General features: G+C 36.5%; 1 protein-coding gene across 2 annotated transcripts; it reads right to left on the bottom strand.

Moving 5' to 3' along the window:
• Positions 1 to 284: 284 nt before the first annotated feature.
• On the bottom strand, positions 285 to 17,814 carry LOC142345592 (uncharacterized). 2 transcript variants are annotated; one of them, XM_075397715.1, is made up of 5 exons: positions 14,259 to 17,814; positions 10,576 to 10,860; positions 6,600 to 6,922; positions 2,657 to 2,680; positions 285 to 879 (listed from the first exon to the last, which is right to left on the bottom strand). In XM_075397715.1, the coding sequence occupies exons 1-5, from the start codon at positions 17,488 to 17,490 to the stop codon at positions 787 to 789; spliced, it is 3,957 nt and encodes a 1,318-aa protein (XP_075253830.1). In that variant the 5' UTR covers positions 17,491 to 17,814; the 3' UTR covers positions 285 to 786. The 2 variants fall into 2 exon arrangements, with proteins under 2 accessions (XP_075253830.1, XP_075253831.1); XM_075397716.1 differs by lacking the exon at positions 2,657 to 2,680 and having other exon boundaries at positions 14,259 to 17,813.
• Positions 17,815 to 22,835: the final 5,021 nt, after the last annotated feature.

Genomic DNA, 22,835 nt, shown 5'->3' with positions numbered 1-22,835 from the left:
ACTGCTTATATTTTTCTTGAAATATGCTTTTTTCCTGGAATACTTCTTTATTCTCTCTAGCAGTTTTTCGTCAACAAATGACTTGTTAATATATTTGAATTGTATATCTTTTAATTTGCCTGTAATTTTCTTTGAGCACCTTTTTATTTTTCAAAATGTTTGCTAATTTTATGTCGTTTTCCGCAAAAGCGTGGCATGGCGGCCCAATGCGTGTAAGAGTTGCAATTCGTTTTTGTTAATCTTGGCTGAAGCTGACTTGTGCACTGTAGTTTAAATACTATATCTAAAACCAATACAGAACAAATTTCAAAACTATTATTGTACTTTTGATTAAAATTTATTAGTATATTATAAAGAGCATAGCGCAGTTGAAAAATGGTAACATTTGGAGGGCGAGTGGAGGGGTGGGGGGTTTCAACTTACTAAAAGCTGTGGTAATAAGTGATGAAAGTATTGACCGACAAGGGGGTCTAGCTGATACCCAAAAATGCTAATTTACGCCGACAACTTGACAGCACATCATTTGTATCGGTTGGTCGAACAATTAATATTTTGAGCATCGGATTTTCGTGGTCAGATTGGACCATCGATCAAAATTGACACATTTCCTAATCGGCTAAACACCCTGTCCATCCGTATTTTAGCACCAACGTGCAGCATTAGGTCGGATAATGTAAATTTAAGTCCTTCGGGACCTAAAACGATTAAAGCTAATTTCTCGTGACGGTAGATTATAGTTCTGCGTGATCAACTTTGGGTGCTACGTTTTTTTTAAAAAAAAAATAGTTAGTTTCTGCTGACTAGAAGTGCCTCTGCTCTCTTCAGCTCCTCCTGTCGCATTTGTTCCTGCATAATCTGCACTTGCAACGCATCAAGGGCCTGCAAACATAAAAATTATGTATCTTAAACTAATGATGACAAATGGCCGTCCTATTCGGAGAGCCAACATTTTTGGTTCATAAGTCGACCTCTATACTGGTACAATTGTATGCGGGTACGAAACTTTTGAACAAATTCACTCACCTTCATAGTGGGATTACATTGCATTCGGATCTTAAACCCTATAACAAAGGAGAGTGCGCTTCAATTTGGATATCGATTACAATTTTAATTTATCTTCTTTGGGTAGTTTTTGCCAATTGAGGGAAATATTATTATCGGACTATGTTAACAACTTTTCTAAATTAATTTCAGCGCATTCACTTTTTTGATCATATCGCTATACTTTTTCATAAAGTCGCCAAGCGTACATTTTTAGAAATTTTCGTCTTCAGCGGACATATGTGATATTCTTTTGTCACAATTATTCACGTTTTTACTAAAACTTGAATTGTGAATAATTGTGACAGCGAAACGCGTACTCAAGTTACAAAATTCGGAAGCATTTAGAGGAATTCGAAGTGAGCAATGTTCACAAATGGTAACTGAGGGACTTTTATCCGAAAAATTTATTACTATATCAACTTGTCACTTAAGTGTTCATCAGTAACCTGTAGTGGTCAAAACAATAAATAAAGCTGCTTAAGATACAGAAAATACAAACGCGGAATTAGGTTTCATTCGAATAAATTCTTTTGTGAAAAAATATGACGGCAATATTTGGACTATAGTGATAAAATTACGTTACAATTATCCAGAATTGTAAAAATTTAAGCGTTGTGGATAAATGTGACGAAAATATCCACTTTTGAGCGAATTTGAACTAGTTTTTTTCTACTGTCAGTGTCTTGTGAGCCTAATCTTAAAACAATGCGTACAAAATCACGTATAATTACTCGATCAAATTGTACGTTTGGCGACGTAATCTTGAACAAATTTCACTACTTTATCAAGTTAGGTAAAAACTTGCATCGATCCTGCAATCTTAATCTTGAAAAGAATGTTTACAGTTCGCAAAGTTGATTTGCCCAGTAATCTTAAAGTGAACGCTAGGGAAAGGGCAGATAAAATGATTGGATTCAGCTATCTGGGTTGAAACTTCATAATTTTAAAGGAATTAGGGAACTAGAAATTACAGCCAAACGGGAGAAGAAACCGAATGAGAAAAATGAGAATCAGAACCGAATGCTTGAATTCGAATGCCCAATTAATCGGATCAGTTTCAATTAAAGAGCAAAAAATGAAAGAAATGGCTAATTAATTAGTTGTTGTGGCTTGATTATCTACGGTGTGAGGTCGGGTTGCGCTCCACTCAGCCTCTCCGTGGCCGCAACCCCCCCATCACCACTGCCACCACTGACGGGGGGAGGGGTAGATTGCAACGACGGACAGACCATCGTTTTGTAATTAATTTTTTTAACAAAAAATTGCCTCTAAAGTAATGAGTTTTAAGATCAACCAATCAGAGCACGGGAAATATTCGGCTTCAAATCTCCCTTAATGATTGGTGGATCTTAATATATTATGCTCTGCGCTCGTTTGGCTCTACCGGGCGTCCTCCTTAAAACTCGATGTATGCTAAATCAAGATCAGTTTGAAATTAATGAAGCTCGCAGATTTTTAATGAATATTGGAATATTTTTCCGGGAAAATGGCATGAATCAGTTCAAAGTTATCGGACATGTGACATTTCGTACAGGGCAGAACCAATCAGTAGCTTCTGGGTGATGGTGAAATTAATCAAAAGACATGATAAGTGTTCTTTGCAGTTACTTACCTCGGTCAACTCCTCATCTGGGCTCTTAAAATGAGATAGAAAAATCAACAAAAGCTACAATCTAACTACGATCACTGGGATCTTTTCCATTATTGCACCCCACCAACACGCAATTTTTTCTGAGCAAAGGGGTTTATAAAGATGAAAATAAAATTTGGGGGGGGGGTGAAAATTGACTGATATAGGTAGGTGGGTAGAGGGCGGGGGGGGGGGGGCAATAACGGAAACGATTCCGATCAGTGCTACCAGGTCAAAGAGGACATTTAATTCTAGTTCATTTTACTCTTTGCAACATAAAATTTGGGTCTGGACCTAAACCTGGGATGGTTAAATTAGGGACTGTTACCTTTTCCAGACGAGTGGATAATTTCTATGGCTACATTTTGTATTTGGTATATATCAATGATATTGGATTGTCTTTCATCTCATCAGGCCACATAAACCACTATTAAGGAAGAAGAATCAATATTTTGTTCACAAAGATGTATGAAATGATATTTTGTTCATGTGTGGAAAAGGAAACAGTCGCAAAGCCAATGCTAGGAGTACCGATAATTTTGATTGCTGTCACATTGATAAGTTTAAGGGCTATTATTAACAGGGTTATAAGGGGAGCAATTCACGCTTTTCATAACGAGTTGTTATCATGTAGGAATTTTTACTCTGAGATAGCGGTTTTGAAAGATCGTAAAACTGAAAACAGTTCTCTGCTCACGACTGGCAGAATCTTTCAAGACGAATTTTGTGAAAGGTTTTCTTTTAAAGAATTGTAAAATTTTGCAAGATAACAATTCTATGTCCCTTGGTTGTTTTAGAAGTATTAGTTAGAACAATAATCATACCCGATATGTTGTTGAAATTGAATGGATTTGCCACTAGAATAATCTGTATTCAGTGAGCAAATCAATTACTAAATCTTTACATATAGTCCATTTTATAAAAATATGACTGCCTTAGTTCGGAAATCGTTATTCGTAAAAGTGAGAAAAGTGTCGGTATAATCAATTTTAGTTAGACAAAAACGACAAAAGTCTGACTTTTTTCTGCGATATTGCCGGTATGTTCGGTTTTCTAAACGTAAGATGGTCGCTGGCATGTTCGGTTTCTTAGATTTGGAAAGTTTGGTTTCAAACGTAAGAATTCGTCAAGCTATTCTACAGCTATCAAATTCTTCAAATCTTTTCAATATTCAATGCTTTTGAGATTATACCAACTATAGGGCAAGTGAAGCCCACTGATAACATCTCATTGTTCTTACCAGATATGTTATTTTTTTCTTTATAGTTGTAAGTAGACTGTAATTTTGAGCTAACCTTCAGAAAAGACTACCATGTAGTTAATAGGCTATGTTTTTTGACACATCAAAGTATCGACAATCTTGAGATAAATAAAAACACCCAATTTGATGTTTGTCTTCAGTTAGATCTTTAACAAAAAGATTATACAGAACAACGATAACTGAACGGTATAGAAAAAAATTCCATAAAGCAGGAGGTTATTTGTGGTCATATTAGTGCGCACAAAGCCTTAAGACAAAACTTTACCAACAGATCGTGAAAATTAGAAAAACATATATTTTCACACTACTTAAAACTCTATACTTTTGGATGGCTCAAAAAACTTTAACCATTTCTACACCAACACTATTATTTCCTTGATAGCAGTGTAAATGACAATTGCTTGATCAACTCAGTACAGACAAGTGGCGACAATTTAACTGGTTCGATTTATGAAGATCAATTTAAATCATTGGCAAATCTGGCTAATTTTAATTAATTCCACATCGGCTTAAAATGTAAAAATACGGATCGTAGAAGTCTGTACGTTACTCAAAAGTTCCCGGCAGAGTCCAACCAAGGAAAAAACGAGAAAAAAAAATGAAGCCATTTCTTCAAAAATGCAATCAACGTTGAAGGTTCAATGAATAGAGCCTACAGCTAGAGAGCCATTTTTTAAACGTTTGTTGAATTTTCAATCACTTTCTGCCATTTAATGCTTTAAGATACTTTGTGAGCATTTTCATTTTAAACTATTGTAGCTTCAATGATCGATCTGTTTGCTTGAAACTCGCGTCTTTCATGTTCAGTTACACCAATTTAGCATTTTTGCAGTTGAAAATTTTCTAAGCAACAGTTCTGCCAAATTAAAAAATGAAAGTCAAATAAAAGTTTGGACATGAGTTGGTTTTTTCCTAGTATATTTTCTTGCAAGCATTGCTTCAAATCAAAATGAGGTTTTTATTGGTCGTGGCTTCTTTTTTGGCACTCTACAGTATTTACAATGCTTTATATTTCGCTTGATTTTTCCAACGTAATTTTCCGACATTCGTTGCTTATAATGAGACAAAAAGCAAAAGTAAGTCAAGCTGTTTGTGTTTAGTTTGAGTTTTAATTTGAAATCACATTTTCGTTTGAGCATTTGCAGAGAGAAAAACATTCTAATTTATCGATTTTGTCCGCTCATTTTGTTTAAAACTGAAACTTAACTGTTTTGCCACGTTAATTATTTCATCCTAAAAACAGAGAAAAAACAGAAGTGATACAGACACCAGTTTTAAATTTTTCTTCGGTTGGTGCAAACAAATTATTTTCAAAAAAACTGAAAAGAATTTTGGAACTACATAGAATTTTGAAATAAAAGAGCCTTGAACAGTAAAACTTGTCATTCAAATATATCGTCAATATTATTTTAATAATTACACGACGTGGCGGATTCACTCAGATGCAAGCGCGTTCAATCTGTTCTTTCTGGACTATCCGAAACCAGATGAAGAGCGAATAAAAACATTGTTTCCACAACGTTTTGTGAGAAAAAACTTTGTTTTCAATGTTTTGTGAAAGAATTTTTCTCACAAAAACTTGAGAACAAATTGAAAACTTATTTCTATTCCTAGTGTTACAATATCAAAAACTACGATTTTTTTGGTAGAAAAAAAATGGTACCTTAGACAAGTACTCCTGAGCCGCCTTTGAAATTTATTCCTGAACTTAGATGGGAGGTAAAAGTGATCAAATTGTTTGATGTTAAAGGACCAAAACTGTGGTTTCTTTATTATTTTTTAAGTATAACGTCCTCAAAAAAAACCGCCTTGAGATAAAAATTCTTTTCCAATAAAAAACTTGGTCGTCTTATGAAGCACAGTCGGAGGCAATAGGGACAAAAATGTCAAACAATTTTGCACAGAGAACAATGGGGCTTCTTAAAGCTTTCTCCTAAAGCATGCAAACAAGTTTTATTAGCCTGCTGACCCAGAAAATCAGGCAATTTTAGCAAAAGGTTTGAAAACTTTAGAAGTTGGAGGTGCGTGTGTGCGTGCGTGCTTGCGTTTGTGTGTGTATGTGTGTGTGTTTTGTGTGCGTACGTATATATATATATATATATATATATATATATATATATATATATATATATATATATGTGTGTGTGTGTGTGTGTGTGTGTGTGTCTGCGTGCGTGCGTATGTGTGTGTGTGCGTGTGTTTGCGTGTGTGTGCGTGTGCGTGTGTGTGTGTGTGCGTATGTGTGTGTACGTGAGTGTTGTGTAAACGTGCATGCATGCGTGTGTGCTTGTGTTTGTGAAATAGGGCTGGGGAGTAAACTAAGAATGTTTAAGGTTTCTTTTTGGATTTTATTTCTAGAATTATAGATATGTCTATTGGTACGACTCTTATCTTTCTAGAACGCAAGAGTAGAAGAGTTTTCGCTGTTGGCTGAAGTAAGAATACATACTATAATATAGTTCTCCAGATTACAAGTAATGTTGCAACGATAATTATAGGATCACTTTTTCCATGAAAAAATTTTTTGCTAACATACCACCCGAAATATTGAATAGTAAAACATTGGCAATTTGCGTGAGAGACTTTTCATGAAAATGCGATTCGAACAAGTTCAAAATTCGCAGTTTTTAAAATAAACCTGAGCAAATTTTTTCGGCTTCTTACCTTGGCGCGAATTCCTTCTTGAAACGAAAATGAAACTTGGACCCCTTTCACATTCTGTTTGAGCTTCACTGGCAATTTGGGCAAGTTGTACTCAAACTGGGGCGTCGCACATCGACCCCGCCACTCTTCATGTCGTTTTTGCATTTCTAAATCCATCAATCGCAACATTTTGTGCTTTTGTGGGTTCTTTTCCAACATCGGGGGAGGTTTGTAGTGTTTGAAGAAAGCTGCAAAGTAGGGGCACAATTGTTTGTATATTTTCTCATAGGCGTCTACGAATCCGCTGATTTCACTGTATTGTTCATTTTTGGCGAAGAAGTGACCTGAAAACAGTTTGAAAATGACTGTCATATTTTTACGACTCGAAGAAGAGTATTGGCCGAGCGTCTTTTTTGTTTTTGATTGGTAATTTCGTTGGAGTGCATTTGAAACAGGAAGTGAAATGCGTGAAAACAGAGTTCAGGTCAAATTTCCACTGAGAGAAGAGAGAAGAGCCGAGAGAAGAGAGAGAGAGTGGTTATAATAATAATAATTGTGGTTCCTGCGTAATCGCAGCGGAACAACATTAGGCCGACAGAAGCCTGTTCTCAGCTGCCCTTTTTTCGTATTATTCCCCACATTTCAGACTGATATTTTAATGAGCAGCATTGCTCTTTTTTGTGACCATAGCCACTTTTTTTGCGTCTGAAAGTTTCACGTGGTACCATCATTGCAGCCAACATTGTTTCTTCATGTCGATTTTCTGAAAGAGAGCTAAAAAAAAAGTAGGTGTGAAAAAATTTCACTGAGCGAGCGATCATTTTTGATTACGTGAAGCTTTTTGAACGCAGTTTTATAGCTTTACAACTCCATATTTTTCAGTTAAAGGTGCTTCGCTCAATTATCTAAACTGGTAACAGTGCATTTGGAAGTTTTTTTGACCACCTGAAGCAAATATTACACTTTTGTGTCAGTTTTTTTGCTAGTACTTTTGGTTGTCTGTCAAATTGATTAGTATTAACTCTGAGTTGTTTTTTTAGTTATATAGCGATTTGAGTAAACTTGAGCAAGTTTTGCCAAATTATATCTGTTTTTAATGTTTTTTTGCTTATTTATTTCAATTTTATGGTTCTCGCAGTCAATTTTCTTGACCATTTTTTGTTCAAGATGATTTCAATTGGTGTGGTTATACTAAAGTTACATTTGAAATATAGACAGGGCACCTTTCACTGAAATTAGTTGTTACAAATTTCTAATTTTTTTTCCATTTTTTTCTTTGATTTTTAACTTTGTTTGTTTTAAAAAAAATTTTTTTCTGCAATGTATTGGTCGATTGACTGCTCCAGTAGAAAGTTTAATTACATGTTCTTCAAATATTGTTTGGGAGGTTGCATTTTATCGTTATAGAGAGTTTTATTCTAATTTTTATTGAATACTGTTTATTCATTTTCCCCTTGTTCCTGTTGCTTTGAATTTTCCCTTTGCTCGGTTTTTTTTATGAGACTGATAGATTGTCTTTCAATTGATATTATGATGTTGCGAGCTACCTGTATACAAATCTAACGTGTACTTTTGGAGTCTCAACTTGATGTAAATTTTATCAGATGCTTTTTGATTTGTCATTTTTATCTCATATAAGTTTTCCTGGTATTCACTCAAAATGCTTAGTGTAATCAAGTAGGAGGTGCTTCAGATCAGTTGTCTGTTTTTCTACTCCGAGTCGTTTCCGGAACTCTTCCGGCTATGTTTTTTTGTTTCAACCTAGTTTTGCCGTTCAAGCGTGGGAGTTTGATCAAGAGAGAGTTTGTGGTTTTATTTAGGAATTGTTAACAAGAAATGAATTCTCTTTTGAAATTGTTATTTTTTAATATTGAAACATGCTGAGCATTTTTTTTATTTTTAAAAAAGGATTTTTTATTTTGACGCTGCTACAATTTATATTATGAACGCTTTTGATGAAGTCCGGATAATCGAAACTTATTGAATCATCTCACCAATACTCGCAAGTGTGTGTGACTAAGGTCATCTGTTTATTAAGATCACCTTAAAAATAATCTTATCAAGATCATCTCCATCGACATCAACTCAATGTTGATAATATCAAAGTCATGTTATAAAGATTTTTGTATCTGTTCCGTTTGTTCCCCCCCCCCCCCAGCTTATTGGGTGCATATTGTTTGCACCCCCATACGAATGCACGCATGTGCCATTTACCTAATTATTTGCCATGTGCTGAGGTGTGCTTTGTGACTGGGGGTATCGTACGGGGGGCGCCCGGGTTGAATTTTTCCGCCCAAAATGATGTAAGAGTGGGGCTGCAATGGGAGGATTTTTTAGGAAAATGCAGCTCAAAACTCTTACGTTTTTTTGGGCTGCATTGAGTTTCCAAGGGGGGGGGGGGGGTAAAATGGTGTAAGAGTGAGGGGGTAAAAAACAAATTAACCCCCCACTCTTACATTTTTTTTGGTCTGCCAAGGGGGGTAAAACGATGTAAGAGTTGGGGGGTAATTTGTCTTTTACCCCCTCACTCTTACACCATTTTACCCCCCTTGGCAGACCAAAAAAGATGTAAGAGTGGGGGGTTAATTTGTCTTTTACCCCCTCACTCTTACACCATTTTACCCCCCTTGGAAGCCCAATGCAGCCCAAAAAGACGTAAGAGTTTTGAGCTGCATTTTCCTAAAAAATCCTCCCATTGCAGCCCCACTCTTACGTCATTTTACCCCCCTTGGCAGCCCAACTCTTACATCCTTTTACACCCCCTGACAGCCCAACTCTTACATCATTTAACCCCCTCAGTCTTTTAGCCCCCATACCTGAAGACTGCCAGTCTTGAACCCACAACCTCTGTACCCTCAGCTGCGTCGCCTTATCCTCCAGACCATCGATGCTTGTCCAACTCTTGACGGTCTATATATATATATAAATAATAATTGTTAGAATTGCACCATCACGACAAATTACCCCCTCACTCTTACATCGTTTTACCCCTCTTGGCAGCCCAACTCTTACATCATTTTACCCCCTCTGAAAAATTACCCCCTCACTCTTACACCATTTTACCCCCCTTGGCAGCCCAACTCTTACATCATTTTACCCCCTCTGAACAAATTACCCCCTCACTCTTACACCATTTTACCCCCCTTGGCAGCCCAACTCTTACCTCATTTTACCCCCTCTGGACAATTACCCCCTCACTCTTACACAATTTTACCCCCTTGGCAGCCCAATTCTTACATCATTTTATCCCCTCTGAACAAATTACCCCCTCACAACTACACCATTTTACCCCCCTTGGCAGCCCAACTCTTACCTCATTTTACCCCTCTGGACAAAATACCCCCGCACTCTTACACCATTTTACCCCCCTTGGCAGCCCAACTCTTACCTCATTTTACCCCCTCTGGACAAATTACCCCCTCACTCTTACACCATTTTAAAAGTCCTCCCATTGCAGCCCATTGCAGCCACTCTTACATGACAATTTCAGTCATGGGGGGTAATTCCTGAAAACTCCTCCCATTGCAGCCCATTGCAGCCCACTCTTACATGGCAATTTCAGTCAGGGGGGTAATTCCTGAAAAAGTCCTCCCGTTGCAGCCCATTGCAGCCCACTCTTACATGGCAATTTCAGTCAGGGGGGGGGGGGGGGGGGGGGGGTAATTTATTGCAGCCCAACTCTTACATCATTTTACCCCCTCTGCCCCCTCTGAACAAATTACCCCCACACTCTTACATCAATTTACCCCCCATAGACAAATTACCCCCCCCCCCCCATTCTTACATCAACATGGGCGGATTTTAGGGAGGACATTCGACCCGGGCGGGGGGCATATTGTCGGAGGGGGGGGGGGGCATATCGTCGGGGGGGGGGGGGGGTGTTATCGCACTGGGGCGGCGGAGGGCACAATCGGAAAAGATCCAGATTTTTGTATCAGGATTATGCTATTAAGATACCTTCGGTTTCACTGGGAAAAAATTCAAATTGTTCATTAACCTTGCTTGCTAATTCTCACAACCAGATCCACCGGAATGTCCAACTGGATTCGGGGCTCGATTTGACCCTCTAGGAACACCTCAATTATAGTCTCAATTTTCCTCGAAAGAGCGGGAGGGTCGTTGTTCTGGTGAATGAGTTCACGCAGCCGAGACACTTCGAAGCAGAAAATGAGTCCTTTGGGCAGGAGGGGGTGACAGTCGGAACCTTTCACACATCTTTGGAGGTGTTTGAAGAACGAGTGAAGCATAGCTAGCATGCGTTCTTCTTGAGGTCTGTCCAGAGCTGAAAAAGAATATAAGTTTTGCACATTTTCATTTCAACATTTTTTTCAAAAATTTAAAATATTTGTCGTGGAAACCCAGTAAACGGTTGGAGAAAATTGAGTAACTATTGAAATGGTTTTATTGAATCATAGCTTAGCTACCGAATCAAACCGTTGTAACAATCACGTGTCTTTAATTCCCATTTCGTCATTGTCAGTTTTGCGGGAGTTTTAGAGGCACAATGTTGTTGGCAACCATCTTTTTTGAATAAAGAAACAAACATTTCTTGAAAAAGTCAAACCTTTTGTGCAAAGAGATTTTTGCATTTCTTAAACGTTTTTTTGAAAAATGTTTCACATTTGTGACGAAGTTTTAAACATTTAATGAAATTGTTCTGAATTCGCTTTGAAATTTTTGAAACAATAAGTTTTTGAAAATAGACGCTTATCTTGTAAAACTCTGATGTAATTAGGCATAACCTTATAATCAGGAACTATATAATCAAATGGGGTTTTTTTGTTCAGTCAATTTTTGCCAATCGGCAGGCATAACCATCGTAGAGAGATGGCTTAAAATTTTGGCTTAAAATTAGTAGACGATGATAGCTTGTTTTTATTCACAGTTTCCGTTTTTTTTCAAAAGTATTGTCAATTTCCGGTGAAATATGTTAAAAATGTTAAAATCCAACTTTCGCTAGTTGTTCCGACCCTTCTTGAGCGGGGGGACTATATAATCAAATGTTTTTTTTGTTCAGACAATTTTGGCCGACCGATATATTCATCGTAGAGAAATGTGAGTGGTATCATTAAAAAGCTCGTCCAGCGCAAAATTCGAAAATAAAAAGATTCTTTTGAATTTTGTTTTTTTCGAGGAGTTATGGAGGTTTGAAGTTTCATGTAAACGGGATTTTTGGTTCACTTTTGTACACTTTTAGCGTAATTTTTGTTTGAATTCACATTTTTTCCATAAAAAATTAAATTCAAAATTACCTTTCACGCTACAAAATGCACCAGTTTGGTGTTTCTGATAGACGAAAGGCAATTAAAAAGACTAGTTCTGGTCTCACAGTGAAAATTATTATCAAAAAAATTCGAATTCTATTTGAGAGCTGTTTTTTTAGAAAAATTTTTTATAAGTTTTTTGTTTTTTAAGCCACTAAGAGAATATTCAACTTTCATATTGAAGTTCCGTTAATGACAAACCTTATCTACATTCCAATGATGTCTAATGAACAGAGAAATAGTTTTCAAGGAGTCGCTCAATTTTTTTTGGCTTCGACACTGAGTGTTCGTGATTTTCAATGAAAATTTGATTTTCTTTTTGAGATTTTAATGAATTTTTGAAGTCCTATGCCATAGACACGTTGATCAAAAGAGCATTTTTTTCCATATGAGCATTGAGTGAACCTATCCAGTGCTTTGAGTGGACAACTAATGGTTGTTAAGACATTAAAAATTATTTTTTCGAATTTTTTTGAACGTTAGCCGCTCTTTAACCTGTTTTTGCAAACTCTAAGTCATTCTCAGTAATAACAGGACCCCTGTATTTGGTATTTAAACAACAAATAATCTGGCTAGTTGTTTGATCTTCAATTATTGGCTTTATAACTTCTATGCAACGAGTTTCCACATTTTTTTTAAAATTTGTTTAATTTTTTTCGTAACTTTGTTTCCTTTTGGAATCGTACAGCATTATCCTAATATTCATAGTTGCCATTGGCTCATATAAAACATTAAAAGAATCATTGATGAAGTTTTAAGAGAAAAGTTTTTGGATTAAATGTCTTCGACACTTTCTCGCATTTTTCTTATTAATTTTTGGTTTTTGTCGGCATTTGTTCTTGTTTTCATTGTCATAAGACTTATTCTGATGTCTTACTGCTGACTGATCAACAACAAACAGGATTTGATTCCCATTGAGGCCTGACGTAGCCAATTTTTTGACTTCCGTTGAAAGCTATTGAATTTGATGTCGTTGATACAACGGGTTTTCTCAAAGATTTAGTGGTTTTAAAATTTTGTTCATATTTGATGATTTGTTGAGTTCTCATAGTGAAAAAAAATGGAATCCTATTGTTGTTGAAAAATTAATTAAAGCTAGAATTGTTCGTGAGGAGAAATTCATTTTTTTTGGCTTCGACACTTTTGTCTCATTTTTTTTATGAATCAATTTTTTTTCTGTTTTTTTCTCTATGTAGTTGTAACGTGCTTAGAGCTTTTAAAAGCTTCTAATTGAAGGTGGAATGAATTCCATTACTCTATGCAGTTAGTTTATAGCGAATAGTCGAAAAGTTTATGATATTATTCATTTTCATATCTTTTTTCTTTCGTTTTTTTATTTGTTTTGTTTTTTTTTGTATGGATTTATTGTTCTTGTCGTCAACTTCTGACTTACTCTCATCATTGAGAGACCACATTCACCTTTTTTTAATTCAAATTTCAAACTTTATTTTGATAATATGTCGTAACTGACGTTTTATTTCTGGGGAAAGCATGCGTTTTCATAAATGTTTTGTGTGTGTGTTCAATATTTGTGTTTTTTTTTCTCTTCTTTTACCACGTTCGCGTAACAACAGTGTTCAATTATTTTCAAATGAGGCCAGGTGAAGCTATTTAATCGTTCAGTATAGTTGTAGCTCAATTAGTATAGATAACAATTGAAATAAAAGAAACTACATTGGGTAATAGCTTATGATTTTAATGGCATCAATGATTTGTGTTTTCGCAGATTGTTTGTAATTTCTTGAGCTTTATCTCTGTTTAGTCCGTTTCTATGGCTTAGTCTAACCAAAGACAGGTCTTATCAATTTCGTAATGAGTTTATTGTAAATTTATTGGGAATTATTTTTGTTAAAAGCTAATGATTTTTAAGACGTTAGAAATTATTTGGTTTAAAAAATTTCGATAAATTTTTGATTTTCTCCTAATTATTTTTTCTTTTAACTTGTTACCTAGTCTTATTAACTTATTAAGAAAAAATCCCATCTGCTGTATATTTAATGTAAAAGAAAATTTTTGAAGTTAAGGTTTTATCTGATTGCATTTTGACGTTTACATTTAGATATTGAGTTTTGCCGTTAATTTTTTAGTTTTGCTTATTTTGTTTTTTTTTCTCGTAGTCTTTTTATTTGGAGATCTTGTGAGCGTTGTAATGAGGCATGGCATTGTGTAATTCAATTAGTAGTTTGGGTGTGAAACAATTTTTTAAAACTCAAACATCTATTTTTGGTTATCTCTTCATTTGGTTGACAATTAAGTCAAAAATATAGATCAACTCGGGTTCGAACTTCATCTGCGAACGCACATTAACGAGCTTCCTTGTATCTCTTTATAATCACTAAATAGATACAATTTGCGAAACGCTACCATTTCTGATGAAAAATATGATTAAACAGAATATCGGGCAAATTTGCCATACCTGTCTTAAGCATCTCTTTATCATCGGCCGAAGGGTTCATCTTTGCGGGCATTTCCTGATCATCGTCAACCAACCCGTTATCAATCTTCCTCTTATTCCAAATTGGTGGAAACAATCTTTGATTCCCATGAGGTTTCTTACTGTTTTCCATTCTGTTCAGATACAGCAAACCCTGTTTGAAAAACTCAAAATATTCCTCGACTTCCGGTTGCACGTATTCGAGAACCGCTTGAAGTTTCGATTCTTGAGGTCTGACTTCGCGAATGATCAACTTTCGCGGTAAGTCAATTTTGCAAACACTTTCACGCCGCATATATTTATTCACAATTTCCATTCCCAGATTTTCCTTCTCGTCCGGTTTTGTCAATTCGAAAAATTTCCCCAAATCTTTCGAAAGTTTGATTTTGTTTGAAGCGTCACTTCTCTCGCATTCGAACAAGTATTCTGTAAACTTTTGAGATAAACTTTCGTCCTCTAAAGTAGAGTTTAAGGTCAAGGTTTGCAGCCAGGCCGACTTCGCCTTTTGTTTCTTATTGGCTTTTCGTTTGGCCAATGAAGCGGCTTCGGCTACTCTTCTGTTTTCGGAATCGCGCGTTCTGATTGGTCGCGACTGCTCAATATGGGCTACATTGTCGGCTATAACTTCGGTCATAACTTCATGCAGCCGTCGTTTTTGGTCTTCTAAATACCTTTTTCGTTCGGCTCGAATTCGGTTTCGTTCCTCCGACCTTAACCGACGTCGCTCTTGCTCTATAACTTCCAATTCCTTTTCCCGTTTGGCCTTTTCACGTTGTACGCGCTGTTTAATCTGGCTTTCGGTTGAGCCAGGGTACTTACGAATTTTTGGCTCTATATCTTCCAGCCGAATTCCAGAATAGGTCGCAAATCTAGTTAACAACTGGGTACCATTTTGACCTCTATAAATCAAGAATGTCTGTAAGTCCTCCTTGTTGTACTTAATCCACGATTTTTCCAATTCTGTCACGATTTTATCAGCGATTTGTTCGAAAATGTTTTTGTTCAAGTTTTCACCGTTATTTTGAAGTTCGACACGCATTAATTCTATTTCGCTATGTGCAATCTCGATAAACCACAAGCTTAGAGGGTTGAAATATTTGTTGAAAATATTCCAAGCTGCCGCCGATTTTATATGTTGGTTCGAATACAGATGCGCTGTTTTTCCAAAATTTTTTGCATCTTGCCAGAACAAAAATTTTGCCAAATTTTTCATATGAAGCCGATCCTGTTCCGAACTGGTGGAATTTAGACATTGTTTTTGAAGATACCTGAAAAACGGACCGCCTGTAAATTTGTCGTTTTCTAAACTTTTGATAAAGAAATCTTCGCGAGGCTGCAAAGCTAAAGTCCATTCTTCGGGTGTCCTCTTCAACCCGCTTTTAACCCGCGAAACTTGACTTTTGCTCAACTGGGCAACTTCGCTCCATGTTTTGAGCGGGTTTTGGATAATCCGAATTATATTTTCGTCAGGTTTCAAGGGCAAAGTTTTGGAGACGTCGACGTACGGGTGGATGGAAAAATCTTGAAGTTTGTCTGGAATTGATGGAGATTCGGGGTTGTTTTGAGGCTCGTACTCTGTAAAATCAGGATCATTTTCGGTGAGTTCGTTAGCGCTTTGTCGTTCGGTTACAGTCGTAACTCCAGCGGTGCTGGAGGGTTTAGACTTCGTATCCATTGACAGAAGTCGTAAGGACGACGGAATTCGAATCCCTTCAGTATGTTCCATATGTTCAAGATACCTCGGAATCCAATACGTTCGGATTCTCCTCAGAATATCATACTGGGTTCTCATAAAAACCGTCAAACTGAAACCATCATTTTGCAAAGACTTCCGAATTTGCTCCTTAGTTTCACGTGAAAGATTATATTTGTTCATAATTTCTCGAAAAATTTGGCGGAATTGTTTTCCGCTTATTCGGTCTTCCCCGAATTCACCGATTTGTTCAAGCTCGTCTTTGAATTGTTCAACTTCGACCCAAAACTCGACCAAATCTTTCCCATTTTCGGTCGTTGTTAAAAACTTTTTGAAGTTGTTCAGACCTTCGCGAGTGCTAAGAAATTCTTCTTTAAGTTGTTGTAAAACCGTTCGCCGTTTATGAGCTGTAGTTCGTCTTCTGAACCTTGATGAAGTGTTTCCTTTTATGGCTCCATTACGTAACATTGTATCTTCGTCTTGAAGGTCGGTTAAGTTCGGAACTTTCCGCGCTTTGCCAGTTAGCAGTCGGTTGTTAACATTAGAAGCCGATTTCTCAAAAACGGAAGATTTTCCGCTTTGGACCGGCTCCTCATCTTCGTTTTCGTCTCGGTTATTTTCCGACCCGGCGTCCAGATCGCTTTTAAAATCTTCAACATTCAAATCATCGTAAAATTGTTCTTCCTCATTTTGGTGTTTTGATTTGTTTGACGTGCTAGGCAATTTTAGCGCTTCAATTTCGCCAACTTTTCCATTTTGCCCAAGATCTTCAGTTTTCTTGCTGCTAGGGTTTTTATCAGTTGACGAAAGCTGGACGCTTTTTTTGTTCGCATTTCCCCCCGATTTTAAAATACTTTTGGGTTCCCCGTTTTTCATATGTTTCGCTGCCGAGACATTCTCGTTATTTCGACCCACATCAACCGGACTGGAATCGGAATCGGAATCGCTGTCGTAAAACCCGTCTCGTTTTCTTTTCCCTCGCATTATGGAAATGGGTAAACTAAACGCTCGGGAACCCGGTCGGAGGTACTTAAAAGCCGAGTATCGGATTTCGGGCCAAGCATTCGTTTCGTGTTCGTATTCGTTCGATTCTGCGGTGCTGTTTTTAGAAGCACTGTTCATGAAAGTCGATGTTGAGTCGCTTCGAGTTTGTCGACTGTAGCCCCCCAGACCGCTGTAAGTGGAAGCTCGTCGGACCTCAAGAGTCCGAACTAAATGTTTGCTCAACTTGTACTCGAGGTAAAACCGGGAGGTTAAAAATAAGGGTAACCTGTCATTTTTAACCCAGTTGAAAACCCGTTCACGTTCTTCGTCGTTTGGGCCGTACTTGGCGGGTTGGTGTTCCACCGAGGCGGAAGTATCGATGTCAACTTCATGGATAGTTCCGGTTAATCGATCGTAATAAAGTGGAATCGGAAATGCACCGGAACTGAGAAACGAGTTGAAGTAATCGAGAAATGTGTCGTCGTAGGCTAGAAGGTCGTCTAAGTTTTCCTCCGAAACTTCTAGAATTTTAGTCATTTTGAAATTTTTTCCCTATTTTTTTTATTACTACTGTTTTTGATAATTGAGTTTTTGCTTTCTTCTTTAAGAAAGATTTGAGATGTTTAAAATAGTGTAAATTACACGCTCACACATGTACTGGTAGAGAAACAAAAATGCAGCGTTTTCTGAAAAGATTCACAAAAATATATTTTAAAAAATTGTAAAAATGTATGTAAAATTTTAGATTTCTAAATTGAAGAATTTAACTTTTTCAAAGTAATTTGCTACATTTTTGAAGAAAAGTTTGAGAGCATTTTTAAACATTCTGAGTTTCTATGTTTTCAAATAACAAAACACAGATATAGTTATCAAATATCAGTTGTAGTTTATATGTTCAAACAATTTTTAAACGTGCTCAAATGCGAATGCTTGTTTAGATTCAATCATTTTATTCTGCATCTGATGGTTTAGATTGAATTTAACTTATCAAGTAAAATGCATTCTTATTAAACATGCCAGAATTGATTAGAGCAAATTGAATATTTGCTGTTTAGGCCTGGTTTGTTTGTCGGTATTTATGAGTAGAAATTTTCCACGGATTCTGTATCGAATAGATGGAATCAACTTTTCCTTATTCACATAAAAAAATCTGCCTGAGTTTTTTAAAGATATGTTTTATTGACATGGCAAAGTTAGCATTCAACGACAAACATTTAAAAAACAACTATTTCAAAAAGAGCAAATTATTTAATGACTTGAGGTCACCGATAATTTGAGGTCCCAGTCCGAAAGTCCGTCAATATGCCCAGACCGAAATGAAAGCACCCCGGTGGGATGGAGGGCTTGGAGGCGCATTACGTGGTCAAGGTCCGGAAGAGCATTTTTTTAAAAATTGTTTTTTGGAAACAAAATCATTTTGAGCATGCAATCAGCCTAAAACTTATCAATTTCAAAGACCTAATAAATCTATTTCAAAAACCATTGATTGTGTTCTTAATTCGCAATTACTAACAAGAGGGATATATCTGAAATTAATCGCCAATTAGACTTTCTTTCATTTCGGTAATTAGATACTGTATCCGTGGGAAAGGGGTAAATTTAAGCAATCTTGAACTAAATTAGCCTAATGTTATTCATTTCCACCCACGCTAACATACGTATACTCAATTGTTCCAATATTGACTGCGCAATGAGGGTGAGCCGGGGGGGGGGGGGGTAGTGCGTTAAAAAACACACGGTCTATAAAACATGAATCAACGCATGAAAGTCTGGACATAGGCAGCTTTAACGCACTAAAACCGAACATATAGGCATGTTTCTTCTGGAACAGTCTGGACAACCGACTTTTGGTCTGAGTGCTCACCCTGGGTAGCCCTTTCTTTCCAGTGTAAGAGCATATATATAAGTCAAATGAAGCTGGAGCATGAAGTTGATTTATTATCACAATCCAATAAGATAAATAGGGTCTATTATACTTCGACCCCCACTGGTTTTTGTGTCCCTCAATTACGCTTTATGTTTAGTTATATAGCACGTTACTATGTAAAATATAGCACGTGCGTCTTGGGGACGTAAAAGTTATATAAGCCCGCTAAGCGAGTGGGCTGAAAACAGAATAGGTCAGAAAAATGAAAGCACATTTTTTGCACAGGGCTAAGTATCTTTTTAAGAACTTTTTTCTATAGCCAAATTTTTGTCAGCATTCATATCACACTTTTGAAAATGTTTTGGGAAATTTCTGCTCTGTTTTTTGTCATTACACAAAAAAGTTATTTTTTTTAGCTCTTTAGCTTTTTTTAGTTTTTTGTTAGCTCTGGCTAAGATAAACAAATTTGTTTAGGCATGTAGTAAATGGAATACAGTAAGAAAAAAATGGACTGGTTTCTTGGGTTGAGGAATAGAACATAAACTAAACAATTTTAACTGCAATTTGAATCCCTACTACTTGTTCTTTATGAGTCAAAAAACTTTAAAGGTTAAACTGTCTATAAGTTTATCAAATAAATAAAGACTTTTTAGCAGAAAATTGAAATCTTTTTTGGTCTGTTCATAACACAAAAAAATTTTCGAAAAAGCGTTTGACATATAATATGGACATAAAAGTTGAAAAATTCAAAAACAAAAAATTTTACTAAAATAATCCTAATTTCTAATACATCTCAGCTGTAATATCCGGCTGTAAAAAATGATGGTGACTCTTTATGAATATAATATTGTCCACTCTGTAACGATTTTGTAAGATAATGATATATATTCCTATGAACTTTAAATACTTCTGAATTACTTTAAGCTGCTGAAAGGAGGCAGTTCTTGTAATTTCCTACGATTTTCATTGCCATAAAAAGATAAGGTAAATTCATAAAAATCGAATCCGTAAATGCACATATATGAACTTTCAGAAAAAATGTCTTTTCTGTAGACTTTTCAACTCATGAACTGTTTCCCCCAATTCTACTGTAAACAAAATTTAACTTCCATTATTGATATATTTTTTTCAATAACTAAACGTAATTTAAAAGTAAAACATACAAAAAACAAATAAAAAAATAATCAATTTCGAAATAAAAATAAAAATAACAAAATAAAAACAAAAAAAATCAATTTTTGTTTTTATTATTATGGTTAAATAACTAAACGTAAAATCCGAAAATAAAAATACATTTTTTAATTACATTAAGAACAAATAGTTATATAGATAAATTGCAGACCGCCACTCAGAAAATTTTGCTTCAGTTTTGCTTGCTCTGAAAACACCAATGAGTTGTAAACAAACCAGCGCATATAAACAGTTTTTCAGATTTAAAAAGAGTTGCGTTTCGATCCCTGAAAACACAGTTTTCAAACGATTAGATACAAATTTTTTTGATTTTTTTTTGAAAAGTTTTTCTGGACATTAACATTGTCTATCATAAAAATCTTACTTAATTATAAACTATCTTTCTAATAATTTTTAGTGGCGGAAATCTGTTTGTGTAGAACATGACAGTCAAATAGATAGAAGACAGTTTTCATTTCCTATATACCTATTTCAACAAAATTGAACTCAGTTGTCACACACTGCAAAACATAAATCGGATTACTCTCTCTAATCTAGCTTTGAACAACCGACAAAATTGATATTGATCTTATTCTGCAAAAATTGGTTTTTAGCGGAAAATGTACACTTTAAATCTTACAATGAAGAAATTTTCTCCTCTGTTTCTGACAATAAGCAGCAATTCAACATGTCTCATAAACTCATAAATTTGGATATTCTGCAATTTATTTAAACTAAATTTCTCATTAAAAATTTCTACTAACACTTGAAAAATCAGCAATATCTGAAAACTCATGACTTCAAAGAAACAAAATCAGACCATCACAAATCACCTCGAAAGTTTACCAATTTAGTTTCCAGTAAAGTTGAAAAGCAATTATTTAAGTTTTCAACTGAAAATGCTTCAAATTGGCTAAATTCTCTACGGCTTCGATAATACCGTTTTTATTTGAATCAAAACTCGGGATAGTCTGCGCAATCCTTATGGGTGGATGTCGACGATTTTATCAGCGACTTTCCGTGTGGAGTCAAAATTAAAGTTGCACATGAAGCTTTTTTTCCCTAAAAGCTGTGTATATACACAGAAAATCAAGACGCTTAAATTTAAATGGAGAGTATTAAATGTTGAAAACAGCTCTCACCCCAAATCTTCAATTGGACGGGAGATTCCGCCCCATCGCCTTCAATTGTATTGAAATAACTGGCCTCGAAATTTAGCGGAAGATCAAAGGTAGAAATGTCGACGCCATTAAATTTTCTGGAACCCAGGTTGAGGTCCAGACCCAAATTGAGTTATGATCAGACCCAGTCGAGCGCACACCCGTGTGTTCCCAGACCGAAATTACAGGGTCTTTTCGGAAGTTCGAGCGCACTACGGTCTGGACCATGGTCTGGAGATGGTCTGATCAGAGGTCATTTTGGTCTGATAAGTCTGATCATAGGCGGATTCGAGCGCACTTGGGTCTGATCAGAGGCGACATCGAGCGCAATTGGGTCTGATCATAACCTCTTCGAGCGCACTTTTGTCTGATCAGAGGCGACTTCGAGCGCAATTGGGTCTGATCACAACCTCATCGAGCGCACTTGGGTCTGATCAGAAATGCTTTTGAACGCAATTGGGTCTGATCAGGGACCATTTCGAGCGCATTTTCATTTTTTTTGTTTTTTTAATGAGAGATGTTGGCACTGCCAGGAGGCAGCCATAAAGCAGCGTTCTGATCAGAGACTCATCAAAAGTCCGATAGCTCTGATCAGAAAACAGGAGTCCAGCCGATACCAGAGGCCGGTCCCCTTCAGAAAAAACTTTGATAAACTGGAGACCACGATGTTTCTTATGGAAAGCTGTCTAAACTCATCAATTGAGTCAGAAATATACACTAAAAGGTACACTAAATATAATTGTTCTCAACAGTTGGGTTTCGTTTTCTTTAGCAATACTTTTATAATTTTCCTTAGATGAATTAAATACTGCAAACATCAGTTTTTTGAAATGAATATATTATAGCAAAATTAGAAGATTTTTTCATAAGTAAAATCTTTCTGATCAGACTATTTTGAGCGCACTTGGGTCTGATAGGGGCAATTTCTAGCGCAATTGGGTCTGATCATAGGCGGATTCGAGCGCAATTGGGTCTGATCATAACCTCTTCGAGCGCACTTGGGTCTGATCAGAGGCGACTTCGAGCGCAATTGGGTCTGATCATTATCTTTTCGAGCGCACTTGGGTCTGATCAGAGGCGACTTCGAGCGCAATTGGATCTGATCAGAGGCGAATTCGAGCGCACTTGAGTCTGATCAGAGGTCTAATAATTTTATTCAAATTCATCGCAAATCTTTTATTTTATAGCTAATTTTGCAGTAAAATCTCAACCAACGTGTGTGTAAGTTTTGTGTGTGCGTTTATGGGGTAACCGGTTTTTCTGTGTCTGTTTGTCTGTGTCTGTCTGTGTCTGTGTGTATATATGTGTGTGTGTGTGAGTGTGTGTGTGTGAGAGTGTGTTGTGGGTGGGGGTCAAGCGATGGGGTTAGGGTTGAGAAGAAGGCTGATGAGAGGAGAGTGGACAATTTAAGTGTTGTGGTTAAAGGACGGGAGGGCTGACGATGGCGATTTTGAGTGTTTTTGATCAGTGTGGTCAGCTGGGGAGATGGTCTCGACTGAGTCTGATCAGAGGCTACTTGGTTCTGAAATTGGGTCTGATCATAGTCTGATTAAGGTCTGGGCAATGGTCTGAATTTGAGTCTGGACCATGGCCTGGAGATGGTCTGATCAGAACTCATTCAGTCTAGAAAGTCTTATCAGAGATATTTTCGGTCTGGAAAGTCTGATCAGAGATAATTTCGGTCT

The sequence above is a fragment of the Convolutriloba macropyga genome, chromosome 9 (genome assembly GCF_964194025.1).
Source record: "Convolutriloba macropyga chromosome 9, txConMacr16.3, whole genome shotgun sequence".
In the NCBI taxonomy this organism is placed as follows: Eukaryota; Metazoa; Xenacoelomorpha; order Acoela; family Convolutidae; genus Convolutriloba; species Convolutriloba macropyga.
This window is presented reverse-complemented; position numbering and strand designations above follow the sequence as displayed.